Source organism: Ochotona curzoniae, unplaced genomic scaffold (assembly GCF_017591425.1).
Source record: "Ochotona curzoniae isolate NIBS_2020 unplaced genomic scaffold, NIBS_Ocur_1.0 contig_883, whole genome shotgun sequence".
Classification (NCBI taxonomy): domain Eukaryota; kingdom Metazoa; phylum Chordata; class Mammalia; order Lagomorpha; family Ochotonidae; genus Ochotona; species Ochotona curzoniae.
This window is the reverse complement of record NW_024466599.1, coordinates 71,965,395-71,983,469: the sequence shown is the minus strand read 5'-3', so window position 1 is coordinate 71,983,469 and position 18,075 is coordinate 71,965,395. Positions and strand designations below refer to the sequence as shown.

Sequence of the window (18,075 nt, the reverse complement as noted above, 5' to 3'; positions counted from 1 at the left end):
TTATCTTCTGCAGTGGAAATCAAATTTCAAATATAAGAATGTCATTTCTTTACTTCCTGAAAACTGGAGATGTGAAGTAATGCTAACAGAACTCCTATGAATAGTGCTAAGTGCAGTTCAGCTTAGAAATATTGGTGATTTGAAGGGGGTAAATGTTAATGTGGTCTTTATTCATGTGAACCATAGGAAAATGAGGGATTAAAAGTATTACTGCAGGGATTGGCACCATAGCATAACAGCTAAGCCTCCACCTGTGGTGCCAGAATTCTAGTTCAAGTCCCCGCAGGTCCACTTCTCATCCAGCTCCCTGCCAATATTCCTGGAAAGGCAGAAGACGGCTAAAGAAGTCCTTGGGCCCCTGCACACACGTGAGAGACCAGGAAGAAGGCCCAGGCTTCTGGCTTCAGACTGATACAGCTCTGGTCATTGTAGCCATTTGGGAAATGAATCAGCCAATTCTCTCCCTGTCTTCCTCTCTCTGTAGCTCTACCTCTCAAATACATAAAAATTAAATCTTTACACCCCATCCCACCCCACAAAAGTCATTTTCTAAAGAACAGCCCGATGTAATAAACTGCAATACAGTATTAGTCCTACCCAAACCAATAACTCAGCAGCAATGCAACTTGTTTCTCCCAGTTAAATTAAGGGCTATGAAAAACTCTAGGAATTATTTCCCTATTTTAAAAAAAAACCTACAGGCCCGGCGGCATGGCCTAGCGGCTAAAGTCCTCGCCTTGAACACCCAGGATCCCATATGTACGCCGGTTCTAATCCCAGCAGCTCCACTTCCCATTCTGCTCCCTGCTTGTAGCCTGAGAAAGCAGTCGAGGATGGCCCAATGCTTTGGGACCCTGCGCCCATGTGGGAGCCCCGGAGGAGGTTCCTGGATCCTGGCTGCAGAATGGCACAGCACCAGCCTTTGCTCTCACTTGGATAGTGAATCATTGGACAGAAGATCTTCCTTTCCATCTCTCCTCCTCTCTGTATATCTGACTTTGTAATAAAAATAAATCTTAAAAAAAAAAACCCTGCAACAAAGGATTAGCTAATTGACTTGAATATCTGAATCTTTGCTAAGATAGTCCTAAAAAACAAAGGCAAACTATTAAAAACATTTAATTCTACAGTGCCAACACCCAACAGGATATTAATAAAGGTGTCTTAAAAAACAGAAACAATGAGAGAAGGCCGTAATATCATCAAATCATTCAAGGAAAAAATGTTAAGTCCCATGGCCAATCTCCGTGGGCAGCTGACCCAGACCCTGGGCGATCAGCCTCTTCATCTCCCTGGGACACAAAGTTTTCCCCAAGCAGAACGAAACGTAGGACAGAGGCTCTCTGGAACCATCAGCCAGGACTTCGGGGGAAGGGAGAGTACAAACACTGAGTACCCTTTCCAGAATCCCTCCGAAGAAACGCCTGAATCCACCTTTGTCGTACACATCTCTGCGCAGTATGGTTCCTTGCTGTCAACAGTACCTTGAATCTTCAGGCTCTTCCAACCCTGTTCCCCTCCCTTTTACAGCATCCTTATCCTCACAATCACGTTGCGGCATTTTCTGGTGGAACACTTTTTTACCACATGCGCTCCTAGCTGCAAGACGCCACATGTAATCAAGACCCAAGAGCCTGCCTCGAAGTCCTTTCAGAAATTACCCACTCCACTAAATTTACACCTGCCTACTTTTCTTTCTCTTGATGCAAACAGGCTGTTAACTGAAAGTGTGCCCCTGTGTGTTCTCTGCACCACCACAGCACTGTGTGCTTTCACTAGCAACTTGCAGCCATGGCTTAAAAACCAACCCCTACACCTGACCCACCCCACATACCCAGAAACCAACCCCCACACCTGACCCCTGCCACACTACCCAGAAACCAACCCCCACACCTGACTCAGCCCACATTACCCAGAAACTAGCCCTTCTGTTGGTTTTTTACTCATTCATTCGCCCAAGCACTTTGCACGACTAACTGAAATAGTATCTGGATCTGGAATATATAATCAGTTCAGCTGTTATGTCATCAAAACGTCCAACAGGGAGTGGACAGGGAGAAGCAGCGGGCACTCCGACCCACGGAAAGCACCAGAGTGAGGTGGGGGAGATCCTGTATCAGGCCACACAGTCCCTCCCTGCTCATCTGTAAACCAGCGGGCTGAACTACCCTCTCCTGAATGTCCTGTGGTTCTCAGCCAGACTGGAATTCCAACTCAAAGTTATCATCTTCTCTCAAGACCACCAACGTCAATTTGTATAGGTACACAAAACACGCTTTTCACTCCTACCAAGGAGACACCCAGACGGCTCCAAATTGAACATGAAGAAATTAGTAAGTTACTCAATAAACCTTAGCCTCAAATCCTGAAAGTCATCTTCAAACTTCACCTCCTGATACAAACACGGGAGAGACACTGAGTTAGTCCACCTCTGGAGGTATCACTTCCTCCTCAGCACCAGCATCTGTGGGAAGCAGATCAATGCGACCGACTCCCCTGGGCAGCCAGTGAGAAGCAGGGCAGCATACTCCAAGCTGGGCACGCTGGACTTCCTGCTGCCAACTGCATTTCCTGTGAGCTAACAGCAGCAGGCTTAATACTGCCGTAAGTGATTGAAACACAAGCACCTAAAACGAAGGCAATGTTCTTGCTGTTACCACACTAACTAAAGTAACAGTTAAAAAACCCTAACTCTTCCTAGCCGTAAAACATGGAAACACTACAATTAGTGATTAGACTTGTGAAAAGCTCAGCTTTGTATCTCCAACTGATCTGTAATAAATGTGGAGATACAACAGTGCTAAGTCAGTGTGCTAAGCCCTGCCCCAAGTCAGCTGCCAAGTGTCACCAGTGGCCCCAGGAGCCCAGCAGAGAAACAACCACACAAACGGATGACCAGCAAAATCACAAGAAAACAATCAAATGTTCTCCCAGCATCAGCCAGGAAGCTGGGGGCAGAGGAAGGGGCGGGGGCTGAGGAAAGAAGAGAGGAAACAGAGATTAACTGGAGTAGCCATTATCACCACCTTTTTAAAATCTTTTAAAAAACAAAAAAAGAATTGGAAGAATTAAAGAGACAGATCTTCCATCCACTGGGTCATTCCCCAGATGGCTGCAATAGCAGGGTCAGGGCAAAGCCAGGAGCTTTTTTCAGGTGTCTCTACATACGGGAGATTTCCTACTGCCTTTTCCCAGGCCCTTAGCAGAGAGCTGAATCAAAGGCGGGAGCAGCCAGGACACCACATGGTGCCAACATGGTATGCCAATTTTACCTGCTATACCATAATACCAATCCCGTGTCTGTCTGAAATCTCATGGAAGTGCAGATTTGGTTTTATTTGCCAAGTTGGAATTTCTATCCTTTAGAGTAGTATCTGTAATATTTTGGTGTTGACTGATTTGCTGTATATCTGATTAGCAGACTCTCTTGGAGCTTCAGATAATATGTTAGTTAGCAGATCACTAGCATTTTAAAACAAAGTTATTCTGTGTCTTCAGTTTGATACCCTTACGGGCTGAAGTTCGGATCCCAGACCTCAGATTACAATGCCACTCAGACACGAAAAAGGTGACTCAGTGAAAGCGGGGCCAGGAGGGTGGGCTTCAACCCAACCTGACTGGCAGCCTTGTTAGCAGAGAAAACATGAACCTATTACACACGAAGACACACAGAGAATACAGCCACCTGCAAGCCAGTGCTACAGAGGCCTGACACGGGTATGGGGTTCAGTTGTTCTGTGTTCCTGACACCTCCTATCCCTACCAAGTCCTATGGATACCCAGAAGTCAGTGAGGAATTAGTAGAAGGAATGTTTGTGGCAAATTCACAAAGAAGAGACTGTTTAATCAGAGGCGCTGCATTTTAGTCTCAAGCCTAGGGCTGAAGAACTCTGCATCCTCTGGAACAAACCCAAGAGCCACTCCTACCTCAGAGTTTGGAAGAGACTATCTTTACGCCCCCTTCCAGCTCTAACAGTGCATGGGTTTGCACAGAAATTAACATGAAATCATTCAAATGAACTCCCAAATGATTCAGAAGGGAACTTTCATTTTTATTCAGGGCTCATTGATACACTGGACTTCATGCAAAGGTTGGTTATCTCAGTTTTTTTAGAACAGTTATGACCATCGAACAGCACAGTTACAAAATACATCTCATGTATGGAGGAGGAGGAGGAGCTTTCTTTTTGTTCAAAGAACCCTTTTCGGAAGACGAGATCACTGTTTCTTAAATGCAAAGAAGTTGCAGAAATGGCAAGATTCTGAACTGAACTTCGTTTCTCAACAAGAATTTTTTTTCATAAATAAAGGAAATGCATTTTAGAAAAAAATCTTCCCTATCCTCTAGTTTAGTCTGAAAGATTGCTTGAATGAAATCTATGATCTTGCTAGTTCCTCTCACTAATATTTATAATCAAGCAGTTGAAAAACTTAAACAAGGGGCCGGCATTGTGGTACAGTGAATAAAGTTGCCACCTGTAATTCAAGCATCCCATGGGTACCAGCTCCAGTTCCACCTACTTCCCACTTCCAACCCAACTTCCTGCTAAAGTACCTTGAGTAAACAGAAGCCTCCCAAGTGCCAAGGCCCCTGCTGCCCATGTGGGAGGACCCAATGGAATGCCAGGCTCCCAGCTACAGTCTGGCCACCCACATAGAAGACCAGGCTGCTGCGACTCTCAGCCTGGCCCACCTAGTAACACCACATCAAGTGCTCACACATTCACTTGCTCTCCTGCTCTCTCTCCCTATCATTCTTTCAAGTTAATATAAAGTAAATCTTTAAAAAATAAAACAAGGGCTGGTACACTGCACAGTGGGTTAAGCCGCTGCCTACACTACCAGCATCCCACTGGAGCACCAGTTCCAGTGTCAGCTGCTCCACTTCCAATCTAGCTCCTTGTTAATGACCAGAGACAGCAGTAGCAGATGACCCAACTCCTTGGGCCTGGCATCCCTGCGGGAGACCGGGGAAGCTTCTGGCTTTAGAACAGCCCAGCTCTCGCCGTCAGGGCCACCGCAGGAAATCTGGTGGGGCCTGCACTGTGCCACAAAGGGCAAAGCCATCACCTGGTGCTCCACTTCCAATTCAGCTCCCTGCTAACAGGCCTGGGAAAGATGGTCCACATGCTTGGGCCCCTCCTGCCCACATGGCAGACCTGGAAGAAGCTCCTGGCCTCAGATCAGATCGGCTCTGGTTGATGCAGCCACTTGGGGAATGAAAGATCTCTGTTCCTCCCTCTCTTTGTAGCTGCCTTTCAAATAAATAAAGTCTAAAAAAAAAAAAAAAACAATAAAAATAAAAAACCCTGTGCTTCAAAGTATACTATCCAAAAAATGACAATTAAAAATTTTGCACACCATACGCCTCATGAAAGGCAACTTGAAAACACAAAGAGCCCTCACAACTCGATTTTAAAAATGAGTAAGGGAGATGAAAACCACATTTCTCTAAAGATATGCAAATGACCAACAAGCAAGTGAGAAGATGCCAAACATCATTAGTTTATCAGAGAATTGCAAATCAGAACCACTAAAATAAGATACCACTTCCTACTCACCATAATGAAAATGACAGATAATCACACGTATTAGCAAGGATGCGAAGAACCTGAAATCCTGCTGTCAGCAGTAGACACTGGGGAAGATGCTCAGACGCCCCAAAAGGTTAGACGTCAAGTTACCACACAACCCACCCGTTCCACCTTGTGCCCAAGATTAAAATACTACATGGCATCAGTGTCAGAGTCAACGCTGCATAAGAAAGATCAGTATGTTAACACAGAAAATACCTGAAAATGCAGCCCAGATAGGAAGTGGAACAGCCCAGATAGGAACTGGCATCCAGGATCCCACAGGATGCCCATTCCTATCCGGGCAGCTCCACTTCCTATCCAGCTCCCTGCTTGTGGCCTGGGAAGGCAGTCAAGGACAGCCCAAAGCCTGGGGACCCTGCACCTGCGTGGGAGACCTGGATGAAGCTCCTGGCTCCTCCGTTGCAGCCACTTGGGGACTGAACCTTCAGACAGAAGATCTTCCTCTCTGTATATGTGACTTCCCAATAAAATAAATAAATAAATCTTTAAAACAAGATGCAGACATCCTTGAGGGATGCTTTCACAGTATAAAAAACAAAACAAAACAAAAAAAATTTGTTTTTATCAGAAAGGCAGATTTACAAAGAAAGAAGAAAGATCTTCTGTCAGCTGGTTTGCTCCTCAAGTAGCCACAACACCAGAGCTGAGCTCCAATCTGAAGCCAGGAGCCAGGAGCTTCTTCCAGGTCTCCCATGCAGGTGCAGGGTCCCAAGGCTTTAGGCCATCCTTGACTGCTTTCTCAGACCACAAGCAGGGAGCTGGATGGGAAGTGGATCAACCCAGAAACAACCAGGTGTCCATATGGGATCTCAGCGGATGAAATACAAGGATTCAACCACTAGGCTACTGCACCAGGTCAGAAAACTTTTTTTCCTACTGTTTCATTCTTTCTAAAGGGTATTGGACTGTTAAAGCACATTATCTTAGGATTTACAGTATATTTGTAAACCAATTATGACAATACTACTACAAGGCCAGTGGTAGAAATAGAAGGAAACTATTTTAAGGTTCTTCTCACGACATCATTTGAAGGTATGTTATAGTGGGTCAAAATGTGTTATAAGATGCAGCTAATCAGTAGATAAAATGGAGCACTTTATAAAAATCCAAAAGACCGAAAGGAGGGAGGGGAGGCAGAGCATGAGCCATATGTCTTCAGCAAAAAGAACCAGAGAACAAATACACATCCTGGGTAAAATTTAGCATTTTTAAATCACTTTTTTTTCATGTAAGATTAATGTATTATTCAGTTACCTGAGTTGAAAACAAAGGAAAATCTCAATCTACCATGGAGTTAAACTGACAAGTCCATATTTAAATAAAGCAAAATCAACTTCACACTTTGAAAGCAAACGTTTGTAACTTTAAAAAAAGTTATCTTTTTCAGTAAGAGAAAAGTTAGAAATCCTAATAGTAATTAAAAGAAAAAGGGCCCACAAATTTATCTGTGAGGATCAAAAAAAATTCTTCTTCACTCAAATTATCAAAAACTATTAGGAGGGACCTTTTAAAAAGCTCACAAAATAGATCAAAAAGATACACGTGCATTCAAAAAATCTTCTGCACCAGAATTACTTATCTCTGAATTTCATTTGTTCACAACTATAAAGCTTCATGCATACAAAGCAACTGAGAAAAGAAATACAAAAGTTCATTTCTTAATTACTTCCCTGTAGAACCTGAACTATAAGAACTTAATAAAAACTACGTGAATTGATAGTTCCACCTGTATACCACAATTCCCGCATTGCAAAGATCCCTTTGGCCGTAAGGCTATGAAGGCCTGTTGTCAACCAGTGTCCTGTGCGAGCAGCTCAGGGTGCTCACCAGGCACCCTGAAAGGGCACTGAGGCCTCCTGAGGGTCACCCCGCCCCCCCACTTCCGATGGGCACTAACTGAACTCTATGAGGACATTCAGAACAGCAATGAACAGCAGCAGGCAGCAGATGTTGCTGGCAAAGTCCCCAAGGGACAGCTGACCCAGTAGACTGAAGGAGTAGTCAATTATCACAGCCAATTGGGACCCACCCCTCCTATCTTTAGTCAACCCCTCCCATTTTGTATTAGCCAGATGAGTCACTGGCTCAACTGCAAGCTTTAACTCCAGGGAGAATGTGCACTGCTCCTCAACCGTGTCTCCTCCGGAGGATCACAAAGCTTCAATGTGCAAATCACCTTATTTAATTCATCAGATCTGGTCTAGCCACCCATCAGACACTGCCATGGGTCTCCTGACAGCCTTTTTGGTCACAAACGAACAGGACTCTTGCGGGAAACATGAAGTACTTGAGTAGTAAGTGAAAGAGCGATCTTCCCAGCACTGGCAGCATAGCACTGTAGACAGCAATGTAAGAACAGACACTGAGCCTCCATCACTGATGAGGACAGATCTGAATAGCCAGTTTTCTTCTGAGAATCAAGGCAGGGAGAAACAATAGATGAGAAATTATGCACCCAAACAGAAAGAACCGAGATGCTCTCATAGGCCAAGCCCAAGCCACAGAAACCCTACAACTCAAGTCACATCCCAGCAAGTGAATGAGGGCACCCAATCAGAGCATCATCTCAACATAACGTATTCAACCCATGGCAACATTTAGTATCTAACAAGCGATCCTCAATAAATCGTGTATCCCTGGATGCACGGCCCTAACTAAAATAACATTTAGTTCTTGACAGCTCAAAATTGAATAATCATAAAACTACACAGTAGTTACACAGAGAAGACTCAGAAACACTGATGGAGGCAGGGAGCCTGTGCCATGGCCCAACTGGCTAATCCTCAGCCTTACACTCCCAGCATCTCACATGGATGCCAGTTCATGTCCTGGCTGCTCCACTTCCCATCCAGCTTCCTGCAGACAGAAGATTTATGTCTCCTCTGCTCTGTTTTATTCCTTTTCAATAAAATAAATATATCTTGGGGAAAAAAAGATAGGAGATGAGATCTAGTAATCAAGTCTACTGTCACCGTATGAATGAAAGCCCATAAGTGAAAGAATTTTCAAAAAGTACAGGACTATTCCATTAGATTTTATCTGAATGCATTAAGCCTTCAACTAAAGGTGTCACAAACTTTAAAAAACTAGAAAAATATTCTAAAGATGCATATAATACAACCATTTATTTAACTTGAGACTGATTCCCCTGACCTAAAACAGGTTTTATTTTGCTTTCTAAATTCATCAGTAGCTTTCCATGACAAAAAGCTTGATTGTCACACAATTAAATACTTTCAAAAAGTGGTAAGAAAGTAAAACCAGCTTAGCCTCCTTTTGGATACTAGTGACAATGAGGACTTTGTTTTTCAAGTGATAAGAGCCCAGCACCTAGTGGCTGAAGTCCACGCCTTGCATGCAGGCTGCTCCACTTCCCATCCAGCTCCCTGCTTATGGCCTGAGAAAGCAGTCAGGGACAGCCCACAGCCTGGGGACCCTGCACCTGTGTGGCAGACATGGAAGAAGCTCCTGGCTCCTGGCTTCAGATCAGCTCAGGTCTGGGCGCTGCAACCACTCAGGGAGTGAATCAGCAGAAGGAAGACCTTTCTGTCCATCCTCCTCCCTGTAAATCTGACTTTCCAATAAAAATAAATAAATCTAAAACAAAAGATAGCTCACAGTGATGACCATGGACAATCACACAGGCTCATGAAAGCCAAGATCCACATATGAAAATCTTAAGTCCTGCTCCCCTCCATGGTGACTCCATGGCACACTTCCATCAGGCAGCTCTTTGAACAAGTCTGGGACACCTGACAAAAGTCCGTCCCGACTACATTACTCACAAAACCGGAAGCAACTTCAATGTCCACCAACTGGGGAGTAGACCAAAGGTGGCATATCCAATACACTGCAATGCTGCTGGGGACCGAGCCACCACACTTGCTGCAGGGACCCGAAAACAAAACACACCAAGCGACAGCACAGATCCAGGCAAGCACCAGCAGAAACCAGAAAAGCAGGCGGGGGAAGAAACGGTAGTGAAGCACAGGACAGCAGGGATGGTACAGGACAGATAGACACCAAGTCCCGGGGGGGAACTGCACCAGCCCAGTTCTCCAGGGGAGAGACTGCAAGCAACAAGTTATCTTCTGTACTGCTCATTAAGAAAAGCTGCTGATGGAGGCAACTTGGCAAACCTTTACTATGTCTTTGGGCATTTGAGAGGGAAAGTAATGAAATACACAGAAAACCAAGCAAACGCAAAAATGATGCAAAGCAAGGGGGAAGAACACTGTTTAGGAATGGACATGTAGCCAGACTCAGCTGGCTGGTAACAGATAAATGGTGTTTACACAGTCCTAACAATATAAACACCTATCATCCTAACCCCAAATTATAATGTAGTTACTTAGGAAGAGAATAGGGCAAGTACAGGAGGCAGGCAGTGAAGTACTACTGACCCATCAACAGCTGTATCAACAGTTCTAACTGAACTGCTGCTATGGGAGCCAATGAGGGCACAAAACCGATTCATTCAAGAAACGGTCACAAGCACATAATCTAGAAGGCAGCCAATATCAGACTGGGCAGCTAAACGCACTTCAACACTTAGAAACACTTCTAGGAAACAGGATACCTCCGAGTTCAACAGGACAACAGGAACATCACTGGATTCTGTGTCCTCATAAGGCCCTATTTATCAGGTAAGTAAAATAAAGAAAAAAGAAAAACCCTCTAAGTTATAAAGAAGAGATTCTTTCAAATTGTGCAAAGCGAATAGCATACCTTATGCATACATGGCCATGTCTGAGACAGCTACAATGCCCACTGGTCAAAGGCATTTGGCCATTAAGCCCAAAGCATTAAGAACACTTACTGGGGATCCCTACTTCTCCAGGGTAGAGTAATTGTAGGGCCCAGACTAAGAGCCCCCAACATTCCAGCTAGCAACCACCAACATTTATTAGCAGCCCTCCTCAGAATCCATACTTCCTGTTCAGTACAAAGCCAGATCATCTCAAAAAAGAAAAGTGAGCTTAGGAAAACTCATGAAGCAGTCTAACCGGGTACCATCTGCCTTTTGATTCTACCAACATAAGATGCAGGCTGGTATGTCTTATTCATCTCTTCTCTAGTTCTACTGTACTTTACTGTACCAAGAAGCCCTGATGAGGCTGAACCACGCACGCTTCCAAAGAGCACACGGAAGGGTACACCTTGCGTCTGAAGGCACGGGGTTGGCAGTTGGTATCCTTCATTTAGCATCCTGTCCTCCACCCTCCTTGCCATCCACCCTTCCTGAGTTCAGTGAGAGTGGGTGTATACCACCTGCCTTGTTCAAAGATGTGACCAAACCCTAGAACGGGCCTCTGGAGAGAGCAACAGCACAGTTAGTACCTGCTGCACAAAGGCAGCTCCTCGTTCCGACCCCCTACCATCTACCCCACTTCAGCCTAAGTCCTTGCTAAGGCCACTGGAATATCAGAGTATCCAAAATCCCAATTTTTAAAACTTGCCAAACTTTCCTGAAATTCTTATAGGAAAAGAGCACCTATCAACTCGGGGTTCCCCATCACCTCACCTTATTGCTAATAACTCAATCCAAAAGGCAGCCTTTCTTCTGAATGCTGCCTGCAGACGGAGGACCTGGGCTGGAAGGCCAGCTGTGGCTCCAAACTCCGCCTCCTGTCCACACACACTCCCAGCAGGAGGCAGTAAGGACACAGAGTTGAGTTTTTTCCAAATGGATGGAGTTCCCAACACCAAAACTCAACTCAATGGATGAGGTAGTCTTTTCTCTGGCTCATTCTCTCCCCTCCCCTTCACTCTCGCCAATAAACGAATTTTTAATTAACTAAATAATTCATTAAAATTAAACGTAGGAATACAGTGCTGCCACACTAGCTACTAATAATAAACTCATTATCCTTACTACCTCCATTTTCTTTATAGCCATCCAGATGTCCGCCCCCTCCAAAAAAAATCTACCAAAACGCAACTTAGGTCACACATATATTTGGGAATCCACCTCCAATAATCAGTGAAGAAACCAAGTAGTATTAAAAAAAAATCTACTTGTAGTAAATTTTCAAACTGCATACTTGCAAGCTCTCTATAATGAGCCACAATTCACTATGCACCTATCTGTGACAAACTTTTTTTCGATTTATTTTTATTACAAAGTCAGATATACAGAGAGGAGGAGAGACAGAGGACGATCTTCCATCTGATGATTCACTCCCCAAGTGACCGCAATGGCCAGAGCTGCACCCACCCATGAACTTCTTTCTGGGTCTCCCATGAGGGTGCAAAAACCCAAGGCTTTGGGCAATTCTCCACTGTTTTCCCAGGTCACAAGCAGGGAGCTGGATGAGAAGTGAGGACACCAGGATTAGAACCGGTGCCCATATGGGATCCTGGAGTGTTCAAGGCAAGGACTTTAGCTGCTAAACCATGGTGTCAGGCCCTAAAATGTATTTGACAGTCAGAGAGAAGGTGTGTGGGGAGGGGGGGAGGAGGGAGAGGAACAGTATGAGAGATCTTGTAGCTTCCGGTTCACTATCAGAGTGGCCCCAAGGACCAGAGTTGAACTAGGCTAAAGCCAGGCTCTTTATCTGTGCCTGGTATGCGGGTGGCAGGGGTCCAAGCACTTGGAGTATCTTGCCCTGCTTTTCCCAGGCCCTTAGCAAGGAGCTGGATCAGAAGTGGAGCAGGCAAGACACTAACTGGCATCCTTATGGGAAGTTGTCATTTTGGGCAGCTTTATTTGCTGTGGTGTAACATTGCCCCAATTGTTTTAAAAACGGTTTCTGTTCGGCCCGGTGTAGTGGCCTAGCAGCTAAAGCCTCACCTTGCACACACTGGGATCCCATACGGGTGCTGGTTCTAATCCTGGCGGCCCCACTTCCCATCCAGTTCCTTGCTTTAAGGCCTGGGAAAGCAGTTAAGAATGGCCCAAAGCCTTGGGACCCTGCAGCCACATGGGAGACCTGGAAGAGCTCCTGGCTCCTGGCTTTGGATGAGCACAGCTCCAGCGGTTGCCACCGCTTGGGGAGTGAGTCAGATGGAAGAGCTTCCTCTCTCTCTCCTCTATATATATCTGACTTTGCAATAAAAAATAAATAAATCTTAAGAAAATAAATAAAAACCAAATAAATTTTAGAAAATATTAACAAAACACAACACTGACTCATTGGTGTAAGCAAGTGGACTAAAATTATTTCAGTTCTTAAAGCCACCACAAATCCTAACAGAACCGCGTTTGTTTTGAACAACCTGCTGCGGAAGGAGTCCTTGACACTCCAGCAGGCAGCCTGCCTGAGTACTGAGCTCACTGTCCACAGCACCCTGCATCCAAGCTGGGCAGTGCTAGACCTTACCCACACTGGTTAAGAAATGGCAAAAGACAAGCCTGCAGCCTCACAAATGGTTACACATTCATTACAAAGTTTCAAGCAATACATTAAAAACCCACACTCAGCAGGATTTTGTTCACTGGTTGTTTTTTCTGGAAAACTTTCAATGTTCCAGATTTAATAAAACAGCTTTTGGAAGTTTGCAGCTCATATTCTTGAAAAAGCCACACACCATGGCTTGCTCAACAAGGCTGGCTTCTCCCCTCTTACCCAAGTGCAGGAAGCTTCCTGCAAGAAGGCAGTGTCTGGGAACAAGCCCAAACATGCCACCCAGGCCAAGTCAGCTGACACAAGCCTCCTCCTGATGCAAACACCTAATTCTATAGAATTCACACGGCCCTCCGGGACACCTTCACGTCTAATGAGGTACTGTACAGAGAAGCCCCCCCGATGAGCCTGAGCCAAGTAGGTTTCCAAAGAGCACACTACAGGGTATACCTTAAAAAAGAAAATGCAGAGCACCTTTCGAAAGACAAAGTGCTTGGTCCAGAATGTTAAGACTAATACTTTTGAAAAGTCAGACAATCACATCAAAAGTAATTCTGTCACTTCCACGCCATAACCACTGAAGACCCTCCTATCTCTTAGGAAAAACCTGCACCCATGAAAGGGCTGTACCAAAGTCTGCAAAGCAGCAGTGAATTCAGCAAGTCAAAAGGCTGCGAACAGAACTGCCTCGCACTGTCAGTCCCCACCTGCCCTCTCTTCCACCTCTCTTCCCCTCCTGTTTCCTAGCCACTGCCCACAGCCAGCCATCTAACTCGCTCCTTCCCAAAACATCGCCTGACCAGGAGCCCCATTCCCAGAGACCGCCAATTCCAGCAAAAATCAGCTTCCCAATATGCACACAACCATGTCCTTACTCCACTCCAACACAAACAAGCCTTCTGGGAGAGGCCCTAGCCCTTGGATGATCACCCTCCTTTCCGCACACACACTCTCTTCTCCATGTTCTTCCACAAATGCGGGGTACACCGACAGCCTGACGGCAGGCCAACCCTAGCCAGGTCTATGGGGTCCCTTTTCTCCAGGGCAGGAAGGGACAAGCTCAGACATGCGCAGTCCCTCAGCCCTCCTGGCCGTCAATGCTGCTGGGTGCTCCCCAACTTGCACGGGACCCTCAGATTCCCTTCCAGCACCCCACCTTCGGTCCTTTCCAATTCTCCTCAGTCTTCAAGACCCCATGGGCACAAAATACAAAAAAGCAGTAGTTTACCCAAGGGGAAGAAAAGGATCAAATACATATTTAAAAAGTAAATAAAATCCAAAGTATAACCGAACCAACCTGTTATATTTCTGGCTTTAATTCACACTATCACTGCTCTCATTAATGAAAATAAAATTCATGATTTATTCCATCTGAAGAACCAGTAAGCGGACACATGGAACTTTCTTTATAAAAATAGATCACTGACAGTAAATGAATAGAGTTAAGAATAAGTCAGTTACTTTTATATTTTCACTTATGCATACTGTTTCTGCCAAAGTCCATACTGCAAATAATTTTCTCAAGACAGACTGCACCTTGTTATTCAACATTGTTAATTTTTGAACCTTTTGGTAGACTACAGCACATCATTTGCCATTTTTGTCAGATAAATAAAATTAGAAAGTGTCCCTCTTAAAATATAAGTTTCATAGGATATATCAAAACTGGGTAAACTCCGCCCTTCAACTTGTTACAAAAAAACGAACAAGAGAAAATAAAACTTTGAAGTAAGTTAGGACTACAGGCATCTCACTTGAAATTACAAATTTTGGTTTAAAAAAAAAAAAACCTTGTTCATAAATAACCACTCCCAAGTATCTTCCAGTCTGAGAATATTCACACTAACGGATATTTCGCTGCTCTGGAGGGTTAATAATCTAATCCCAAAGGCACCATATGCAACTCATGCCAAACTCAAACAACGTGCACTATTGTAACGGATTCTACCAATCACACATTGAAAAGGACGAAGGCGCTTTCTCCACCGTCTCCAACTCCTAACAGTAAGGTTCCCAGTACTCGCTTCTAAACACTGAAGTTCTTGCAGTAGGAAGACGACCAGCAGGAAAATGTTAACACTGCTTATAGGAGGAAGACACTGTGATTGTATAAAAAAAAACAAAAGAGAAGCACCCTGAAGTATTTCTAGATGAAATGGTATCTGGAGTTTACATTAACATAAAAGAGAGGAAGAATGTAGATGAAACAGGATTCGTCATGTGTTGATTATTTAAACTAAGATCTCTTATTGCGTATGTTTGAACAACGACACACGGATCGAAAAAGAAGCAACTGGCTGAGAGCAAACTCCGAGCCCCTGCTTTGTCCCCGACTGCCTAGCGCGGCGGTCCTCAACCCTTAGGTCTGCGTACTGAGCGCAATCTCCCCTCAGCCGTGGACTTGGCAGAGCACCGCTGCCGGCACCCCGTGCACTTCTCAAACACAAAGCTCAGCAAGTAGAGCTCAAATCCTCCAAGAGGGGGGATGAGACCAAAAAGGAAACGGGGGAGGAGCATCCCTTCACAACCAACCCACCCACACTGCTAGGGCCCACCTCTTAAACCAAGACACACTCAGGTGGCTCTAACAAAGGTAAGGGCTGAAAATCACCAGGGCCTTCTGCTTTACCTCCCAACCCTGACCATCCCTGCTGACCAACTAAGTCACCAACAACTGAACCAGTGTGTAACCAGGTCACAAACGAGCTCTGGCTAACTCACTTGGAAAGAGTACATTCACCACTTCAGATCTGGCCAGAAAAACTGGGTTAGAAAAAAGCCGCCTGGTGCTTAGATAAACACTGGGGCTGGGGAGATGTCTTTAAGCCAGTAACCAGCCACTCACAGCATTGCAACACAATCTTTTCCAAATTTTTCCAAAGCCTTCCAAATGCAGTTGAGCCCAGCCGGTGGAGCTAACAGGGCTCCTTTTCAAATTCAAAAAATCTGGCCCCAGCCCCAACAGTTAACCAACAAAACACTTGCTAATTCACTTGGGATGACCTAAGAATCCCAGCTCCGCTTCGGACCACTGGAAGCTGGGGCTGGAGACAGCCGAGCATTGGGGTCAAATGCTACAGGAAAAGAGACCACACCGAGCCTACAGCTCAGCTTCCAGCCTTCCCCCACCCCTCAACTTTACACCAAACAATGACAAATCTTCAAGGTGAACCACAAAGCTTTGCTTCACAAGACTTGTTTTTGTTTTTCTTTTTTTTTTTTTTCTGGTAAAACAAACTAGAAAACTCTCCCAGGACAGACAGCTCCCTTTTCGAAAACATTTAGCTCCCGAGAACCAGAGGACTGCTCCAGGCCCCCACTTCCAGGACCTGCGCTCTCATCACCTCCACAGGTGCACTGGATCAAATGAGCAATTCCCTGACTCACAGCGGCTGTCAGCTACTCACTGAACACTCACACAAGTTCGTTTCATTCAGGAAGAATCGAAAAGGGGTGGGGGGTGGGGGGGCACGGTTAAAATTATTCAGAAGAGCCAAGACCAGAGAGGGTGTGAAAGCAGGGCATCCTCCCTCTGCCTCATTGGTTTCAATCACACAGCTGTCAAACAGGTTATTCCTGGGATTCAGATTTTATAATCCCCACACTGTAATTCTTTTGCTCCTGTTGCCGAAACACACTCCTCCCTCCCTGCCTCTCCAAAACATACAGCCATCGGTGGAGGGCAGGACAGCCTGTTAGAAAACAGTCCAGGTACAACACCAGACGCCCAAGGTGGGGCGCCCGGCAAGGAGCAGAACCTGCTGCCAACGACCAGGAAGGCGCTGGCTCTGCTTTAGGACAATCGTAGGCAAAGGCCTGCCCAGCCTGAATCGTTACTCCACGAACTCACAAGGCCAGATTTGGGAACGAAAAGAAAGAAAATTCCAGGTTGTCTTATTTAAAGGAAAAAAAAAAAAAAGAACTCCTTTTGCATTTTCCTAAAGAAAAAGTGCATGCCTTAGAGTGTAGCTTATTTCCTTATCTCAAAGCCAGGAAATGAGGTCTTTTGAGGCCAATGTGAACACAAACTGGATGTGCAAAACAGAGGGGCTGCAAGGCGAAAGAAAAGCCCTTTCCCAACTTTGGCCAAGTGGCGTGGCCTCCAGTCAGCGGAGTATTTGTCCCCAACTAGAAGTTTCAACGCGCCCCGGCGAACAAAGAGGCGCCCGCACCGACCTTATAGACTTGTCCGTAGGTGCCATTTCCAACCACTTCCACCAGTTCAAAAATGCCAGCAGGATCCTGGGGAGGAAGGAGGGGAGCGGTTAGCATCTAAAAGAGGCCCAGCAAACAATCAATGAAGCGGCCAGCTGGGAGGACAAGGGCGCTTTACAAAAGAGGTGGGTTATGCCCCCGCGCGGTCAGCCGTCTCTCCCCCACCCCCAGCGCCCGAGGGCCCCGCGGTGGACCCGGGGATCCGAGGGGGGGAACGGCAGTCCGGGCGCCGTAGGGTCGCGTCCCGGGTCCCCCCCACACACACACCGGCTACCCGAGGCAGACAAAGGGGCCGCCGCGCCCGCGGTTCTGCCCACGGTGGCGCCCGAGGGCCCAGGCGGCCAGGGCGCGGCCCCCGCTGCCCCGCTGCCCCGCGCGTCCACCAGCCCGCCCGCCGGGGGCCCACTCACCCGCAAGGAGGAGAGGTCGATGTCCACCAGACTTTTTGCAGGGGAGTCGTTCGCCATTTTCCCTTTTTCTTTTTTTACCACCGAAAAACAAAAAAGAAAAAAAAAATCACAACGATAAAAATATATATATTTTTTCCTCTGCTGCTCTGTATTGGCTCAGCCGCAGGCCAGGCCGCCGACCGCGCTGTCCACGCGCGCCAGCCGGGGCCGGCCCGGGGGAACTCTTCCCTGCGCGGGGGGCCGGCGGCGGCGGGTGGCTGGGCCGCTCGCTCACGGCTCTCGGGCCGCCCCGGGCGCGAGGAGGGCGGACGGGCGGAGCGTGCGCGGGCGGCGGCGGCCGAGGAGCTCACACCATGGCGCGGGCCCGGCCGTCAGGGCCCCCCGGGCATCGGCCGCCGCCTCAGGCCCCCGGCGGCCCGCGCGCCTCGACCACGGGCCCGGAGCGTGTGGGGGGCCGCGGCGCCGCCGAGAGTTGAGCGAGTGAGCGCGAGGCAGCGAGACAAAGAT

At 46.5% G+C, this 18,075-nt stretch overlaps 1 protein-coding gene across 43 annotated transcripts in view; it reads right to left on the bottom strand.

The window, feature by feature from the left end:
- Positions 1–17,849, bottom strand: part of MAP4K4 (mitogen-activated protein kinase kinase kinase kinase 4) — a 156,142-nt gene extending 138,293 nt beyond the window's left edge. For 9 of the 43 annotated variants that reach the window (XM_040993829.1, XM_040993831.1, XM_040993823.1 and 6 more), the window contains exons 1-2: positions 17,569–17,848; positions 17,120–17,185 (exon numbers count right to left, since the gene is read on the bottom strand). In XM_040993829.1, coding sequence (XP_040849763.1) covers positions 17,120–17,185; positions 17,569–17,625 — 123 coding nt within the window. In that variant the 5' untranslated portion in view covers positions 17,626–17,848. Of the gene's footprint in view, positions 1–17,119; positions 17,216–17,568 lie in introns of those variants that run through there. The other 34 variants (XM_040993827.1, XM_040993846.1, XM_040993862.1 and 31 more) reach the window with 8 other exon arrangements.
- Between the last annotated feature and the right edge of the window lie 226 nt (positions 17,850–18,075).